We start from the raw sequence: 19,790 nt of genomic DNA, 5'->3' as shown, positions 1-19,790 counted from the left end.
TATAAATTTTTTTTAGATGCACTACTAGATACCAACTTTTCATCCAACTTTATCCATCTGATTCCTGCTACCAGCAGAAACTGGTTTAATCCTTGTGTGGTGTTCATATTTTTTGTTACTCGTTTACTTTGTTATTTGTATTTAATTCAGCAAAATTAAGCAATTTTACATTAAAATGCTTTACACATGCTTGCTTTACCTAAATTGCAAGCAATATAAACAGCTTACATGGTTAATATTTGCCCTTTACCTTTCTTATGTTACATTTCTTTCAAAAAGTGCTACTCTTTTTTTATTAGTTTTTTAATAAAATGTAAAAGAAAATGAATTAAACTCAAGATATGAGTAGAAAATTTGTTTAGTTTCAAATTTACAAATGAAGCAATGTTTATTAGCCCTTGGCCAAACATACTGTATGTAATATAAATGTGATTTGATATTTGTTTTTCACAAAAAATGAGCCAATGCCAATGAGTTTGAGTTAGAAAAAATATTTTTTTTTATATCATTTGATGAAAAATGAAAACGGGTCCCACAGACCCGAACACCACACAAGGGTTAAGATGGATTTTTTAGAAGGGATGGGAGTAGTTATTCTGCCCTGATTCAGGATAATGACCCAGTTATGAGACGTTCAGTTTAAACACGAGACGAAATGTTTTACTACAGAAAGCCTGGAAAAATAAAGCGCCAGAGAAATTTCTAATCCTTCACCAGGAGATCCTATTAACAACATTTTGTGATCAACATCTGTTCACTTTTATATGTAATCCTAGGCCAGATAACAAAATGTAAAGATATACCGTATTTTTCGCACTATAGACCGTTTCAATGAGGAAAACAATAGCAAAGCTACTGCGCATGTTTGTTCCTTCCACGCTTCCGGTGGCGCTATTTTCAAGTATACAGCTGTCAAAATGAGAGCGCATATTTCGCTCCTGAACACAGAACAAACACGCTATAGTGTTAGTAAAAAGTGATCAAACCTCTTTTCCTGATCCTTTTGATCAGGATTTAAGAGGGAAGTTTTTTTCCTCTGATTTAAAACGCTTGCCAGAGGTGACCTTCCCAGATGTGAATCACTACCTTGTTGAAACAGAGCGTGTTTACACCAGAGAGGCAGTGAAAGCGCACCGCAGTTTGAGTGCATATAATTACTATCTCAGTGGAAAAGTTGTGAATACTTGTTCCTGTAGATAAGAAGGAGGGAGGAGTTGTGAGGGACGCTGTAACTGCAGGCAGGTCAGCAGTGTGAAAAACGAAAGCAGGCGTGTTTACTATGGAGGACCAAAAATGACATAAGTATAAATAAATAAATGTTGAAATAAATAAATAAATAAATAAATAAATGTTAAATAAATATATAAATAAGAAATGTATTTATTAATTTATTTATTTACCTATACAATTATTTGTGCATGTATTTATTTATTTATTTATTCATTTATATGTGCATTTATTTATAGATTTATTAATTTCAACATTAATTTATTGATTTATTTATTTATATATTTATACATTTACATGTGTATTTATTTATTCTTTACTGTAATTTTTGGTCCTCCATAGTTTACTGGTTTAAAGAACAATTTGACCTGATTTTCAGTGTTTGTGACTCTCAGATTAGCTGAAGTTTGCATTCATGTTAAATTAAAAAGTTACGTCCACTGTTTTGAACGCTGTTTACTGCTGAACGGAAGTGTCCTAGGAACAGCTTCGTCACTTCCTACGCTCATGAATATTCCTCTGAAACGGTCTATAAGGGACACTTACAAAAATAATTCATTTAACGGTATGATATGTTTGTAGCACAGTTTGTCCTAAATCTGTAAGTAAAAAAATCTTTTTTTGGCTAGAAAGTGTAATAAAAATAACTAAATTAAAAAATATATATCCTTCAATCCTTAAATTTTCCCAAAAATCGTTTGCCAGTGCGCCTTATACTCCGGTGCTCCTTATGTATGAATTCTACCAGTCAGGTATTAGGGAGCAGTAAAGCCTCTCTTCTGAAGTACAGAGTTATACAGTAATTTCAGTTCAGCACTGAGACTGGAGTAGCATTAGCATTAGCATTAGCCGCTAATTGCGCTAAGCTTTCACTGTTTAGAGGTGAGTATTATCGGCCTGTAGCCTGCTGCTTACTCCGGCTAGCACTGCTGAAGAAACATTAGCATTAGCTGCTAACTGTGCTAGTTATTTATCCATTCAGAGGTGAGTATAATCGGCATGTAGCCTGCTGCTAACCCTGGCTATCACTGCTGGAGCAGCATTAGCATTACCCGGCAAACGTGCTAGCTCCTACAACCTTTAGAGGCGAGCATATAGTAGTAGCCTGTAGCCTGCATATTTTTAACACGTTTAAACAAGCTACATCAGCGGTTAGCCGCTAATGCTAATGATCCAGCCTTAGTCCTGGAGAAATTTGGGAATCTAAGCTTACTGTAAATAACAGAAGAGTATTTTATTCACCCCAAAAAAAACTGTTTTTAGGAGAGAAGTCTGTGTAGATTAACATCCACCGCTATTTTGACTTTAAAAGAAAGTATTTTTTTTTCATTCCAGTTTTGTTTACGTAGCTTAGCTTTACTTAACCTAGTTAGTTAGCTAACATCCATCTATCACTGTGTATAAGTGAGGCATTTCACTGAGAAATACATTTACATTACAAACAGATAACAGTAAACTCTGATTAAATCTGATTAAAAAGGCTTGTAATGTGAACACAGCTCTAGAATTAGCTAAAGTGGTTCTCTCTCTTGGTGCTCAGAATATTTATCTTCTCTCTCATTGGCTACGCGATGCAGAATGTCATTACCATTTACAGAAATTCAGATCAGGAATATGTAATATAAATTTTTGCAGTGTGTTCCAGTTTTATGATCATTAAATACAGTTTTAATGATTTTATTGATCTGAGATTTTATAATGGGAATGTGATTGGTTAGAAATGTGTTCTTAAAAATTAAATATAAAAATAAACAGATCATACCTTCCTCTCCGGATATTTCTTCGTGGACAGATCAGGATTAAATAGGAGGAAGAGAAAGACAGACAGAAATGTCAGAATTTAAATCTCAAATTTCCACAATCCCACTCATGTACATTTCCAGCGACACTATGAAACAGTTTCCCAAATAGGGATAAAGATTAATCTTAAACTAAACAGCATTAAATTGCATAACCAATGAAGATGTCTAGGCTTACTCTGCCTTTTACTTGTAAAATTTATGACTTTCATTTTTAAAACAGCAAAGTAAAGAAGAGACTACAGTACTTATCCTGAAAACAACTGACTGATGTGATTGATAGGAAAACACTAGCGCATCTTCACAAATTAGAGAAGTGTCATTTAAAAGTTGCGCTATTTCAGTAATTCAGTTAAAAATTTAAAACTCATATATTATATAGATGTATTAAACACAAAGTGATCTATTTTAAGCGTTTATTTCTTTTATTGGCTTACAGCCAAGGAAAATCCCAACAAATCAGTGTCACAGAAAAGTGCCAAGTCCTGCTGGAAAATGAAAACTCTCTAAAAGTTATAACACAGTGGATCAACACCAGCAGATGATCAGCATTTCTCTCCAAACCATCACTGATCATCAGTAAATTTTACATTTCATTTAAAGTAAATCAAGGAAGCAGAGTCTGGAGGAAGAGTGGAGAGACACACAGTCCAAACTGCTCGAGGTCTAGTGTGAAGTTTCCACCAATCAGTGATGGTTTGGAGAGACATGTCTGTCATCTGCTGGTGTTGATCCACTGTGTTTTATTATCAAGTCTAAAGTCAGTGCAGTTTTGTTTTCCCACAAAATCTTACAGCACTTCATATCTTACAGCTTCCCTCTGCTACTGACAACTTTTATGGATATTCTTATATAATATTCTAATTTTCTAAGACACAGATTTTTCATCAATAATAAGTAATACTTCTAATATATAATATATGAGTTTCACATTTTGAACTGAATTACTGAAAAAAAGTAACTTTTCAATTATATAATTATATATATATATATATATAAGTTACTAATATGTAATAATATCATAATAACCATCCCACTCTGAGTCACAGTGTCACAGAAATACACATTATCCTCCCACAAAATACAGAATTTGAGAAACATGTGCACAAGTGTTTAATAAAGCATTATTTATAATAAACAGGGGTCCAGTTTTAGCAAACCTTGAACAAATTTACATTAAAAAAGTTCCTTTAAAAAAAAAATCATGTTTATAAATATGTATTAACCATGTTTTAATGCCTTATAAACTCATTATAATGTGTTATGAGTATGCTTATAGAGTTTAATAGACATGGCATCCATAGAAAGTGTTACCAACATATTTTTCACAGTTTTCACAGTTTTTCTTAGAATAAATAACTGATCAAATTTAACTTTCACTCAGTTCCACAGTCATTAATGTGTGATTAGATCAGGTATCTGGACCCCTGTTCTTTAATACGCAGCATTTTCTCTTATTCAGAACCACCTGTATCTCAAACCCACCCTCACACTCTTACATAGGTGTTATACAGATGTTCTTCATTAACATCTGCTTCAGTACAGAGTGAGATCAGGTGAGAGCAGGTTCTGGAAGTTGATCCAGGTGGTTCTTTAGTGAAAAAAAGCAATCCTACAGCAAGCAGGTATTTAAATGTGTATTTATTCACCAAACACAGCCCTCCTTAACCTCCACACCAAACCCCTGACCCCCCGCCCAAACACTACCGGACACAGGTTGTCAATCTGGACTTTTAAACTATTATTAATACTACTAATAGGAGTAAAAGGAAAAGTAAAGAATATTTTAATACCAATAATAATAATAATAATAATAATAACGTTTGGAATAGGGGTGGGTGAGATGGCCCTAAAATAAGTATTTCATATATATAAAACACTGAATTAAAATAAAAAAACAATTCAAGAATACACTACTGCAACAAAATAAAATGAAAATAAAATTGTATAATTGCATGTGATATGATATAACACACCCCTAACTGAGATATAAAAAATACAATCATTTTTATCAGATTTGTAACAGAAGTCAATGATCCAGAATGTCATGATGCTAATAATAACGCACTCCAAATATCTCCATATATCTCTAGTATATCTCTATATGTCTATAGTAGATATATAATGGGAAATGAGAACAATGTGAATTTTTCTTTTGCTAAAAACAGCAAAAAAGTAGAACTCTGATGTGATAATTAGGGGTGGGTGATAGGGCACTATATTTCAGGGTATAATATTGTTCATGATATTCATAAATATTGGCAATATTATCGCGTACAATACGATAGCCACACCACTTATTTTATTAGAAATCAGAATTTTTTTACTTAAGAATGCAATTTCATTTTATTTATGATTTATTAGAAACACTTAAAATGTGTTTATTCCAGTGTTCAAATATTTTAAAATTTAAACTTAAGTGTCCTTAGAAAGTGTACTTCCATCACTATAAGTAAAAAAAAAAAGGTTGAAAATGACACTTATCGTAATTATTTAGTATATGTAGACAAATGAAAAATTATTTCAAGAATACGCTACTAAAAACAAAATGAATATAAAATTTTATTTGGTGATATTTTGCATGTGATATGATATGGAACACTTCTTATTGAGATTTTCACCAGATTTGTAACAGAAGTCAATGATCCAGAATGTCATGATACTAATAATGCACACCCCTAGTTTGGACACACTTTCAATTCCGTGTTTTTTTATTATTTTATTATGTTCTGTATTGTAGATTAATACTAAACACATATTAATGTTAATCAACCAAGAACATGTTTTATATTTTAGATTCTTCAAAAGTAGCACCTCTTGCTTAGATATAGACATTTTTGAACATCTCTGCTGCATTTTCTCAGTCAGTTTTATGAGGTAGAGTCACCTGGAATTTAGGCTTTCAGTTAACAGCTGTGCTGAACTCATCAAGAGTTAATTACTTGAATTTACTAGAATTTTCTAAATTAAAATACAACAGTCCGCCCTCACTTTGTACATGGTACAATCCATTTTCTACCCACTCTGCCATATGCTGAGTGCCCACACTCTTTATAATTTAATTGCCCAATGTTTTTTTTTTTATTTAGTAAGGTAATCCTGCAAGCTGAAAATCAGCCATTGTGTGGAGTAAGTGTGACAAGTGTGCTAGACTAGTACTGTCTGTATTTACAGTATATCACTTAACTAATGTTACAGAATAATATCATACCTGTCAAGTTTTAGATTTAAAAATAAGGGATATTTTCCTCTGTCCGCTTAAAGCCGTCCCACCAGCCCAACGAAGGTTCAGTATCCCTTACATTTTAAGACAGGTTTAAAAACAATCTAAAATAACCACATGTGAACCACTTCTACTACACTTCTACACACTACAATTAGATTATCAGAATCTGAAATGTTGTGGACATTCCTACATATGTCATTCTTTTAAAATTCTTTTTCAATTAAAAACCCTTTTCTAGATATTTAATAAAAAAGTTAAGATTTCATGTATTTTTTGGCATAAATGCACTCTTTTATATGATATATATATTTTATTTATTTAATGGATTTAAAATTAAACAAAGGGTGCACAAATTCTGCAAAATGACTTATGGTGACCTGAAAATAGTATCATGAGCTTTTACTAAAAGGACATGGACCAGATACAGTATATTCCATCAGTAAAAATTAGTCCTAAGAGGCCTACACAATTAATAATTTTTAATTAATACTTTTTTTTTTTATCACTCCACCCCTGATCAGTTCAGTTAATTTTTTATTTTTTAAAAGGTTTAATCTGTGTGTTTTATTTCGGAGACGAGTATTTTTAAGCAGCTATCAGAAAAAAATCATCACAGTTTCCATGATTAAACTACCGTTACCTTTCCTTTAGAAAAATCTCTGAATATCCAGATCTGTTTTAACATCAGCTGCTCCGACGAGCTGCCTGAACTCACAGCGACGGGGGGGGGGGGGGGGGGCTTCCCCACACTGACCCTCCTTTGCCAGCTGATTGGCTGTTTCTCCTGAAAGGCGGGACTTTCTCCTTGAACTAGCTCCACGATTGGTTAAGAGACACAGAGCTGTCAGTGCCCTGTCTCCTCAATAATATATATTTTATATAATATAATACGGGAAATTTACGGGAAAATACTAATACGGGAGGACGGCGGGAAAGAGGAGTAAAATACGGTAGTTTCCCGGCCAAAACGGGAGACTTGACAGGTATGTAATATGGATATTGAAATGTTTTTTTTTTCAAAGAAAGAGCAGACTCAGGCTTAAGTGAGAGAGTAAGGTGAACATAAATTATGGGATTTCATTGCCCAGCGTGAGCAGATGCCCTGAGAAATCCATTGCTTTTTATTTTATGTTCTTATCTGCTGAAAAGATGTTTTAAATGAAATTAACACACCTGTAGTCTGTGAATAATAGTTTGTGTCTCTAATTTGAACCAAAATTATTCTATATATAGATCACCCCTCTGGGAAATCTCCTCAGTTTCATTTACAGTTCAAAAAGTTTAAGAGGTTTGAAAGTTTAGGAGGTTTTGGAGGTTAGTTTTGGAGGTTAGCTTTGAAGGTTAGTGGGTGCTTTAGGGAGGGAATGCAGGCAGACATGCAGAGATGGGCAGCAAAACTGAACCACAGCAGCACAGACCCCCAAACCCCATCCAAAACCCTGCAGCTCCTCCTTATCTTCTTCTGAGGATCTGAAGCTGTTCTGGGTTTCAGTAAATTCAGATTAATTCTATCTAAAGTAGGAGGAGGAGGAGGAACTGCTGGGGGTTTGGACTGGGCTCAGGGGTCCTGATGAAGATGGGGAGGGGTAAGAACAAAGCTCCATACGGGACACTTCCATCCACAGCCTGGCGCGAGGGTCAGTTTACAGTGCAGTACGAGGGGCGAGGGGTTTGGGTCAGAGCACCCCTCCGGCTCGGCCGGGTTCAGTGTGCGTGATCAATAAGATCAACCCCAAACCCAAACCCTGCAAAACTCTGACCAACAGAACAGCGTGTAGTAGTGTGTAGTAGTAGTAGTACAGCGTGTAGTATACTGTATATATATATATATTACAGTTATTAAGAATTACTGTGTGGTACATGGTGTAATATAGTGTGTGTGTAGTACACTGATTGCAGTACTGTGTAAATAGTACACTTTAAATTAATGTGTGTGTGTGTGTGTGTGTTGCACACTGCTTTGTATAGTGCTTTTAGTACAGTGTGTATAGTACAGTCTATTATTTAATTAGTGTGTGTAGAACAAGGTGTAGTATAGTGTGTGTAAATGTGTAAATAGTACAGTTTAAATTAGTGTGTGTGGTACATGGTGTAGTACAGTGTGTGTAGCACAGTGAGTGTAGTGCAGTGTAAATAGTACAGTACAGTAGTGTGTGTGTGGTACAGGGTGTAATACAGTATGTATTTAAATTACATTTTATTTCTGATTTTTCCCATTTTCTCCCCAATTTAGCACAGCCAATTACCCAACCCACTCATTAGGACTCCCCCTATCACTAGTGGTGCCCCAACACACCAGGAGGGTGAAGACTAACACATGCCTCCTCCGATACATGTGAAGCCAGCCACCGCTTCTTTTCCAGCTGCTGCTGATGCACAGCGCGCTCGGAGGGAAGCGCACCGACTCGGTTCTGATACATCAGCTCACAGACACCCTGTGCTGCAGACATCACCCTAGAAGTTTTGTGGGAAGAGAGCGCCATTTACCCACCTGGAGGGAGCAGGGCCAATTGTGCTCCCTCTGAGCGCCGGCAGCTTGATGGCAAAGCTGCATGAGCGGGGGTTCAAACCTGCGACCTCCTGCTCATAGTGGCAGCGCTTTAGCCCGCTGGACCACTCGGCGGTGGTGGGCCACAAAAAAAATTCTGAAGTGTAATAGGATGGAGCTACAGACTAGCAGTTCTCCAGCCCAGAGGGTTGTTGAACCCAATTGCAGAACAGTTGAATTCAAAGCAGGTAAACCCAAGAAAAAAGGAATACAAAATAAATAAATAAACACACCGCTCCTCACGCAGGATCGAACCGTGTCATCAGGGCTGCAGTCCAATACGTGGTGAATTGCGGTGGCTAATGAATTGGGACACGGCTGGGAAAAAACGCCCTTATAAGGAGAACGGGCGAAAACTAAAGTCACGCCGAGCGCGACAGAGAGAGAGACAGGGGAGGGATGTAAACAAAAGCTCACCAGAGAAGCCTTTTATTTATTTATTTTTTTCTTTATCGTTCAACCTCAGGGGCCAGATGTTTGCCGACCCCTGCTGTAGTGTGTAATAGTAGAGTATAGTACATTTTATAAACTTGTAGTACAGCGTGAGTAGTACAGTTTAGTTTCTTAGAGGGTTGCTGGTCAGAGGGGCGGAGTCAGGGCTGATCTGATACACTGTGTGTATGTATTTGTGTATGTATGTGTGTATCATGCGTTCCGGTGGTCTTTACAGTGTGTGTGTGTGTGTGTGTGTGTGTGTGTTTGGGGGGGATGTAAGCAGACAGCAGGAGAGAGGCATGCCAGGAGTCTTACTTAAATCCCCAGCCTGTGCCCCCCAGCACTATAGCTGCCAGGAGAATAGCCCCCGCAATGGAGCCTATTATTATATTGGTACCACTGGGACCTGTGGGAGGGGGAGGGGGGAGGGGGGAGGGGGGAGGGGAGGGGAACAAAGCAGAACCGCACCACCACACACACACACACACACACAGGTAAGAAAAACAGTGCAACACACACACACACACTGCAACACACACTACACACACCAAACAACACTAAACACCACCACCACCAATCACCAGCACTGCAGAGAGAGAGAGAGAGACAGAGAGACAGAGAGGGGCTATGTTCACACTAATACGTTTAAAAGGTTTTAAAATTAAAAGTGAAAAACATATATTGGAGTTTTGCGATTTTATGTTGGATGAAATATTGTTTCCAATCCATTCTTATCATACACATATTTAAGTAGTGCTATTCTAATCATACATTTGCTTCAGCAGTGTAATTTTAGTCATGCATTCACCTCAGCAGTGCTATTCTTATCATGCATATATTGAACGTTTTAACCACTGAATACAACACATAGTCAAAATGTCATCCTTATTATGAATATATTTCAGCAGTGTTATTCTAATCATACATTAACCTTAGCAATGCTTTTCTAACCATACATTTACCTCAGTAGTGCTGATCTAATCATACATTTACCTCAGTAGTGCTGATCTAATAATAAATTTACCTCAATCATGAGTTTACCTCAGCAATGATATTCTAATCATAAATGTACCTCAGAAATGCTATTCTAATCATACATTTACCTAATCACTACATATCTCAGTAGTGTTATGTTATTTTAATCATACATTTTCCTCATACTGGACCATCACAGTTCAGGGGTCTAGATATGGGGATCATGGTCCATGGTAATCTAATCATGAATGAACCTTAGCAGTGCTATTCTAATCATGAATGTACCTCAGCAGTGAAACCGGTTACTATCCTAGTCCTTTACATCTTGGATATATTAGCTGGAACACAGCCAGTTTGCAAAGTGATAGTAAACTAATGCAAGGCAGGTTAAACAAATTAAAGTGACCAGCACCACTTAATTTATGTGAGTAGAGCGTAAAAATGAACTTAAACCTGCAGTTTGTCAGCTCTCCTTGCTGACTCTCTCCCTCAGTTCCTGCTATGTTTACTGCAGCAGAGCTCTGAGGTTTTTCACTCATTGACAGGACACTGGAACTGATTTTTGTCATTATCTGGATCAGTTTTAGCTATTTGAAAACAATGTTTTATAGAAAAAGGGATTTTAGTGTTGACACAGCCAGAGAGAGCGAGAGAGAGAGAGAGAGGATATGGGTAAAATACACTTGAGGGAGAGATAGGAGAGAGAGAACTAGGAAGGAAGAAGGGATGACAGTTAGAGGAAGGGTTGGGAGGGGGGGGGCATTACAGGGCAAGAGAACACACTTATAACATGACCTACAGTAAACACATACACTCACAAACACACTCCCAGAATAGAGAAAATACATACACAATACATCAGATTTACACACACTTAGAGATCACTGTGTAAATGTGTGTGTGTTTCTATGTGTTAAGGTTTGTTTTGTGTGTGTGTGTGTGTGTGTGTGTGTTTGTGTGGGGGGGTATGGGTATGTGTGTGTGTGTGTGTGTGTGAGTGTGTAGACAGACCTTTCTTGTCAGGTCCAGGTGGGGGGGTGGGGTCAGGGATGGGATCGAACACACTGCAGTCCTTCCCCGTGTAATCCGGCTCACAGATACACCTCACCTCATTACTGCAGGTCTAACACACACACACACACACACACACACACATTAGCTACATTACACACTATACACTTCGTTTAATTACTACAGATTAAGTAGTTACTATTTACTATTTTATACTATATTTATACTTACTATTTTTCAGTAGTGCTATTCTAATCATATATTTACATCAGCAGTGCTATCTTATTATACATTTACCTTAGCAATGCTAGTCTAATGATAAATTTACCTCAGCAGTGCTATTCTAATTATACATTTACCTCAGCAGTGCTATTCCAATCATAAATTAACCTCACTGTTGTAATTTTAAACTTAAATATACGCCAATAGTGCTACTCTAATCATAAGTTTACCTTAGCAGTGTAATTTTAGTCAAAAAATTACCTCAGCAGTGTAATTTTAGTCAGAAATTTACCTTAGCAGTGGTATTCTAATCATAAATTTACTTCAGTATTACTATTCTAATAATACATTTACCTCAGCAGTGCTATTCAAATCATAAATCTACCTTAGCAGTGATATTCTAATTAGAAAATTTACCTCAGCAGTGTTATTCTTATCATAAATGTACCTCAGCAGTGCTATTCTAATCATAAATTTACCTCAGTATTGCTATTCTAATAATACATTTACTTCAGCAGTGCTATCCTAATCATACATTTAACTCAGGAGTGTAATTTTAGTCATAATTTTATCTCAGCAGTGCTATTCTAATCATAAATCTACCTCAGCAGTGCTATTCTAATCTTATATTTACATCAGCAGTGCTATCCTTATTATACATTTACCTTAGCAATGCTAGTCTAATGATAAATTTACCTCAGCAGTGCTATTCTAATTATACATTTACCTCAGCAGTGCTATTCCAATCATTAATGAACCTCACTATTGTAATTTTAAACTTAAATATACGCCAATAGTGCTACTCTAATCATAAGTTTACCTTAGCAGTGTAATTTTATTCAAAAAATTACCTCAGCAGTGTAATTTCAGTCAGAAATGTACCTTAGCAGTGGTATTCTAATCATAAATTTACTTCAGTATTGCTATTCTAATAATACATTTACTTTAGCAGTGCTATCCAAATCATACATTTACCTCAGCAGTGCTATTCTGATCATAAATCTACCTTAGCAGTGATATTCTAATTAGAAATTTACCTCAGCAGTGTTATTCTTATCATAAATGTACCTCAGCAGTGCTATTCTAATCATAAATTTACCTCAGTATTGCTATTCTAATAATACATTTACTTCAGCAGTGCTATCCTAATCATACATTTAACTCAGGAGTGTAATTTTAGTCATAATTGTATCTCAGCAGTGCTATTCTAATCATAAATCTACCTCAGCAGTGCTATTCTAATCATATATTTACATCAGCAGTGCTATCCTTATTATACATTTACCTTAGCAATGCTAGTCTAATGATAAATTTACCTCAGCAGTGCTATTCTAATTATACATTTACCTCAGCAGTGCTATTCCAATCATTAATGAACCTCACTATTGTAATTTTAAACTTACAGTAAATATACGCCAATAGTGCTACTCTAATCATAGGTTTACCTTAGCAGTGTAATTTTAGTCAAAAAATTACCTCAGCAGTGTAATTTCAGTCAGAAATGTACCTTAGCAGTGGTATTCTAATCATAAATTTACTTCATTATTGCTATTCTAATAATACATTTACTTTAGCAGTGCTATCCAAATCATACATTTACCTCAGCAGTGCTATTCTGATCATAAATCTACCTTAGCAGTGATATTCTAATTAGAAATTTACCTCAGCAGTGTTATTCTTATCATAAATGTACCTCAGCAGTGCTATTCTAATCATAAATTTACCTCAGTATTGCTATTCTAATAATACATTTACTTCAGCAGTGCTATCCTAATCATACATTTAACTCAGGAGTGTAATTTTAGTCATAATTGTATCTCAGCAGTGCTATTCTAATCATAAATCTACCTCAGCAGTGCTATTCTAATCATATATTTACATCAGCAGTGCTATCCTTATTATACATTTACCTTAGCAATGCTAGTCTAATGATAAATTTACCTCAGCAGTGCTATTCTAATTATACATTTACCTCAGCAGTGCTATTCCAATCATAAATGAACCTCACTATTGTAATTTTAAACTTAAATATACGCCAATAGTGCTACTCTAATCATAAGTTTACCTTAGCAGTGTAATTTTAGTCAAAAAATTACCTCAGCAGTGTAATTTCAGTCAGAAATGTACCTTAGCAGTGGTATTCTAATCATAAATTTACTTCAGTATTGCTATTCTAATAATACATTTACTTTAGCAGTGCTATCCAAATCATACATTTACCTCAGCAGTGCTATTCAAATCATAAATCTACCTTAGCAGTGATATTCTAATTAGAAAATTTACCTCAGCAGTGTTATTCTTATCATAAATGTACCTCAGCAGTGCTATTCTAATCATAAATTTACCTCAGTATTGCTATTCTAATAATACATTTACTTCAGCAGTGCTATCCTAATCATACATTTAACTCAGGAGTGTAATTTTAGTCATAATTTTATCTCAGCAGTGCTATTCTAATCATAAATCTACCTCAGCAGTGCTATTCTAATCTTATATTTACATCAGCAGTGCTATCCTTATTATACATTTACCTTAGCAATGCTAGTCTAATGATAAATTTACCTCAGCAGTGCTATTCTAATTATACATTTACCTCAGCAGTGCTATTCCAATCATTAATGAACCTCACTATTGTAATTTTAAACTTAAATATACGCCAATAGTGCTACTCTAATCATAAGTTTACCTTAGCAGTGTAATTTTAGTCAAAAAATTACCTCAGCAGTGTAATTTCAGTCAGAAATGTACCTTAGCAGTGGTATTCTAATCATAAATTTACTTCAGTATTGCTATTCTAATAATACATTTACTTTAGCAGTGCTATCCAAATCATACATTTACCTCAGCAGTGCTATTCTGATCATAAATCTACCTTAGCAGTGATATTCTAATTAGAAATTTACCTCAGCAGTGTTATTCTTATCATAAATGTACCTCAGCAGTGCTATTCTAATCATAAATTTACCTCAGTATTGCTATTCTAATAATACATTTACTTCAGCAGTGCTATCCTAATCATACATTTAACTCAGGAGTGTAATTTTAGTCATAATTGTATCTCAGCAGTGCTATTCTAATCATAAATCTACCTCAGCAGTGCTATTCTAATCATATATTTACATCAGCAGTGCTATCCTTATTATACATTTACCTTAGCAATGCTAGTCTAATGATAAATTTACCTCAGCAGTGCTATTCTAATTATACATTTACCTCAGCAGTGCTATTCCAATCATAAATGAACCTCACTATTGTAATTTTAAACTTAAATATACGCCAATAGTGCTACTCTAATCATAAGTTTACCTTAGCAGTGTAATTTTAGTCAAAAAATTACCTCAGCAGTGTAATTTCAGTCAGAAATGTACCTTAGCAGTGGTATTCTAATCATAAATTTACTTCAGTATTGCTTTTCTAATAATGAATTTACTTTAGCAGTGCTATCCAAATCATACATTTACCTCAGAAGTCCTATTCTGATCATAAATCTACCTTAGCAGTGATATTCTAATTAGAAATTTACCTCAGCAGTGTTATTCTTATCATAAATGTACCTCAGCAGTGCTATTCTAATCATAAATTTACCTCAGTATTGCTATTCTAATAATACATTTACTTCAGCAGTGCTATCCTAATCATACATTTAACTCAGGAGTGTAATTTTAGTCATAATTGTATCTCAGCAGTGCTATTCTAATCATAAATCTACCTCAGCAGTGCTATTCTAATCATAAATTTACCTCACCAGTGTACTTTTAAATTTACATTTACCTCAGAGGTGCCACTCAAGTCACATGTGAAAGAGATCAATTTTGGTAAACAAACAAAGGATAGGTTATCTCAGCTAACATTACTATCCCAGCCGTTTGTACAGCTCGTATCTTTCAGCTAGAAAACATTCAGATTGTGAAGTGACAGTAAACTTAATAAACTGATACAGATTGGGATAATTTATACTGCATGCTTTATTACATTTGATAAATGCGATTAGAGCATAGAAAATGAACTTAAACCTGCCGCTTTGTCGGCTACCTCTGATACGCAGTGTACTAAGGTGTGTGTGTATGTGTGTGTGTGTGTGTGTATCTTACTCCGTGGTTGGAGCAGGTGGGTCCGGAGTTGGAGCCGGGGCAGGTGCTGATGTTGAAGGAGCTGAGTGGAAGACAGCGGCGCTCCAGACACATCATACTGGGACCACACGGCGTCCCGTCCTCCACATAACCCAGATCAGACCCGTCCTCCAGAACCGCATGACCACCTCTAAACACACACACACACACACATATTTTCAAATATATATATTTTTTTCAAACTGGCATGATTTTTTTTCAACATTCAAACCCCCTTTAGCACCCCCAATAAACACACACACACACACACACACACACTGACCGGCAGTCCAGATACTTGTTCTGGTGGTAGATGGTCAGGCTAGTCAGCTCCCCCTGCAGGTCACCAAACTTCGGCTTTTCCGTCACATTAGAACAGAAGAGAAAACCACACAGCACATCTCTGCAACACACACATATATATATATATATATATATATATATATATATATATATATATATATATATATATATATTTAAGTGACATATAGTGACATTGTTCATAGCAGTATATTATCTGAATAATATATCAGATTTAACTGTGCCTTGTCAGCAGTTTAGCTCAATTAAAAAGGAGTATATTTTACAGCTGGGTCTTATCAAAGACAAATCACTGAATTGTTATTGGCGGTAGCGGGAGTTTAATCAATCCAAATTAATAAATAATTAAGAAAACTGTAATAATCGCGCAATTATTACTAAGCAACACCTTAGCAACCACCTAGCAACTGCTTAGCAACATCATAGCAACCACCACAGATACCATAGCAATGCCTTAGCAACCATCTAGCAACACCTTATCAACCACCTAGCAACTGCTGAGCAACAGCTTAGCAGCCACCATGGATACCATAGCAACGCCTTAACAACCACCTAGCAACACCTAAGCAACCACCACAGAAACCACTTTTCTACAGAGATATAGAACTTATACCCACTACCTTCCACAGAAGGGGAGCTGTGTCTGTGGTTGAAGTTACTAAATTTAACACTAAATTCAACCAAATCCCCATTTAATACACCTGTTTCTACCGTTTTATAATAATAAACTAACATCAGAACATCCTAACCAGAAGGAAAAGGTTCTCGGTCCTCAGCACTGACCTGTCGACTTCACTGGAGCTTCAGGAGGGTAACATTAACAATCTTATTGTGTGGTTTGCTGGGTTAGCATAGCTAGCTACTTTATGATCACTGTTCGCAGCAGTAGCTACTTCAGACTGCATTTACTATTAATGCAGCTCTGGAAAAAACAATAAGAGCACACTTAAAAAAAGATGAGTTTCTTTGATTTTACCAAATTGAAAACCTCTGGAATATAATCAAGAGATAGATAGGTGATCACAAGCCATCAAACCACCAAACTGAACTGCTTGAATTTTTGCACCAGGAGTAAAGCAGCATAAAGTTATCCAAAAGCAGTGTGTAAGACTGGTGGAGGAGAACATTATACCAAGATGCATGAAAAAAACTGTGATTAAAAACCAGGGTTATTCCACCAAATATTGATTTCTGAACTCTTAAAACCTTATGACTATGAACTTGTTTTCTTTGCATTATTTGAGGTCCAAAAGCTCTGCATATTTTTTTTTTTATTTCATTTCTCATTTTCTGTAAATAAATGCTCTAAATGACAATATTTTTATTTGGAATTTGGGAGAAATGTTGTCTGTAGAAACTAAAGAGGTCTCTTCGTCTTCAATACGACCAAAACCCATCTAATTTAAACTGATAGGATGTTCTAACACAAATGCAGAAGAATCGTACGGTTTATTGCACTGGATCCAGCTCTGTCCTCCTGCAGCTCGTCCACAGTTTCCTTTCTCTGTTCCTTCAGCGTTTAACTTCTCGTAGCAGAACCGGTCTGCAGCACCTGCACACACACACACAGACACATTACATGCAAAATAATACACACCACTGCATTACTGCAGGTCTACCATTAAAATACAGAAGTTGTATTAGACACTGGCAGGGGTCAAGTGGTCTAAAGCACTGCCACAAGGATCGGGAGATAGCTGGTCCGAATCCCAATCATGCAGCTTGCTATCAGCTGCCGGAGCACTGAGAGAGCACAGTTGGCCTTGCTCTCTCTGGGAGGGTACAGTAGATGGTGCTCTTTCCCCTCATCACTCCTGGGGTGATGTGGATAAGCACGAGGCTGCATCTGTGAGCTGATGTATCAGAACCGAGTCGATTTACTCTGAGAGCAATATCTCTCTATAGCACACAGCATGGCATAACTTCCCTCTTTAAAAAAATCTAGCTCAGAAGAGTGCACTCTTCACACTTTCTTCATACCACCCCATCACACACTATGCCCACACACTCCTCTCATGCAGTGTGTGTGTGTGTGTGTGTGTGTGTGTACTCACTGTAGCCCCACAGGGATCTGCACTGATTATCGAGCGTCCGACAGCGGCCGTTATAACAGCGACCCTACAGAACCAGAAACAGAAAACAGAGAGCGAGGATCACAATCAGGACTGCAGCACATTCACGTCTCAGTGCATTCATGCTTTAGTTGCAGTGAGTTCGTGTTACAGTGCTTTTGGGTAGTGTGTTTGGTACGCAGTGCGTTTGAGATGCAGTGCGTTTGGGTAGCCAAGTGTTTGGTTTGCAGTGCGTTTGGGTAACAGTGTGTTTGTGTTACAGTGCATTTGGGCTGCAGTGAGTTTGGGTTTGGGATGCAGTGCATTTAGGCTGCAGTGTGTTCGGGATGCAGTGCATTTGTGTTACAGTGAGTTTGGGTTATAGTGCCTTTGGGCTGCAGTAAGTTTGGGTTTGGGATGCAGTGCATTTGTGTTGCAGTGCATTTGGAATGCAGTGTGTTTGTGTTACATTGCATGAGGAATGCAGTGTGTTTGTGTTACACTGCGTTTGGGATGCAGTGTGTTTGGTTTGCAGTGAGTTTGGGATGCAGTGAGTTTAGGATTTGCATTTGATATGCATGCATGTTTTTGGGATGCAGTGTTGGGGTTACAGTGCATTTGGGATGCAGTGCATTTGTGATGCAGTCAATTTAAGTTACAGTGCGTTTGGGATGCAATGTGTTTGAGATGCAGTGTGTTTGGGTTACAGTGCATTTGGGTAGCAGTGTGTTTGTGCTACAGTGCATTTGGTATGCAGTGCTTTTAGAACGCAGTGAATTTGTGTTACAGTGCATTTGAGATCCAGTGCATTTGTGATGCAGTGCTTTTATGTTACAGTGCATTTGTGTTTCAGTGCATTTGAGATCCAGTGCATTTGGTATGTACTGCATTTGGTATGCAGTGCATTTGGGATGCAGTGTATTTGTGTTACAGTGCATTTGGTATGCAGTGCTTTTAGAACGCAGTGCATTTGTGTTACAGTGCATTTGAGATCCAGTGCATTTGGGATGCAGTGCTTTTATGTTACAGTGCATTTGTGTTTCAGTGCATTTGAGATCCAGTGCATTTGGTATGTACTGCATTTGGTATGCAGTGCATTTGGGATGCAGTGTATTTGTGTTACAGTGTGTTTGGTATGCAGTGCGTTTGGGATGCAGTGTGTTTGTGTTACAGTGCGTTTAGGTTACAATGTGCTTGGGTTGCAGTGCAATTGTGTTTTAGGGCATTTGGGAGTCAGGGTGTTTAGACTGGTGTTTATGTGGGTTGCTGTGGGTTTGAGTTACAGGGCGTTTGCGTTTCAGTAAGTGGGTTACAGCGCAGTTGCACTGGAGCATATTTGCATTATAGTATGGTGAAACAATTGATGTAAAACATTACCTGATTGTTATCACACATGTACCCGTCTAGCTTGTGAACGTTGTGAGGACACTATAAAAGAGAGCAACATAAAGTATTTTTTCCAACTTATTTTTGTAATAATTATTTATTATTTTCTATTAAATGAATGGGTTGTTTTCACTGTGTACCTGGCTGGAGTCTCCAGTGCAGGTTTCGGGGATATCACAGTCGTTCACTGCGTCTCTGCACATCACCCCCCTCTGCTCGTACTGCAACACCAACAACACACACACACACAGTTACACACTAACGTCTCACACACACACTGCTATATATTAATATTACACAACAGCACACACAAACACAGGACCTGCAGAATTTAACATATAAAAATTCTACACTCACCCTACATTCTCGACAGCATAGGCCATTACTGCACATTGCATCATGGGTAAGAGTGCACTTCTTACAGCAGGCTCCTCCACTGCGTGCACACTCCTACAACACAGGTACAGTTACAACACAGTT

At 36.7% G+C, this 19,790-nt stretch overlaps 1 protein-coding gene across 3 annotated transcripts in view; it reads right to left on the bottom strand.

The window, feature by feature from the left end:
- LOC103037453 (disintegrin and metalloproteinase domain-containing protein 11) overlaps nucleotides 1-19,790 on the bottom strand; it is a 42,457-nt gene that overhangs the window by 5,833 nt on the left and 16,834 nt on the right. For 2 of the 3 annotated variants that reach the window (XR_007438284.1, XM_049475950.1), the window contains exons 17-26: nucleotides 19,668-19,760; nucleotides 19,451-19,531; nucleotides 19,302-19,352; nucleotides 17,928-17,991; nucleotides 17,320-17,425; nucleotides 15,836-15,955; nucleotides 15,535-15,703; nucleotides 11,222-11,333; nucleotides 9,551-9,641; nucleotides 2,990-3,007 (exon numbers count right to left, since the gene is read on the bottom strand). Coding sequence is in view for 2 of the 3 variants with exons in the window: in XM_049475950.1 (XP_049331907.1) it covers nucleotides 2,990-3,007; nucleotides 9,551-9,641; nucleotides 11,222-11,333; nucleotides 15,535-15,703; nucleotides 15,836-15,955; nucleotides 17,320-17,425; nucleotides 17,928-17,991; nucleotides 19,302-19,352; nucleotides 19,451-19,531; nucleotides 19,668-19,760 (905 nt within the window). In the remaining variant the exon portion in view is untranslated. The remainder of the gene's footprint in view (nucleotides 1-2,989; nucleotides 3,008-9,550; nucleotides 9,642-11,221; nucleotides 11,334-15,534; nucleotides 15,704-15,835; nucleotides 15,956-17,319; nucleotides 17,426-17,927; nucleotides 17,992-19,301; nucleotides 19,353-19,450; nucleotides 19,532-19,667; nucleotides 19,761-19,790) is intronic. The other variant, XM_049475951.1, reaches the window with a different exon arrangement.

The sequence above is a fragment of the Astyanax mexicanus genome, chromosome 3, assembly GCF_023375975.1.
Source record: "Astyanax mexicanus isolate ESR-SI-001 chromosome 3, AstMex3_surface, whole genome shotgun sequence".
Classification (NCBI taxonomy): domain Eukaryota; kingdom Metazoa; phylum Chordata; class Actinopteri; order Characiformes; family Acestrorhamphidae; genus Astyanax; species Astyanax mexicanus.
The sequence above is the reverse complement of the archived record's forward strand: the minus strand, read 5'-3'. Positions and strand labels throughout refer to the sequence as shown.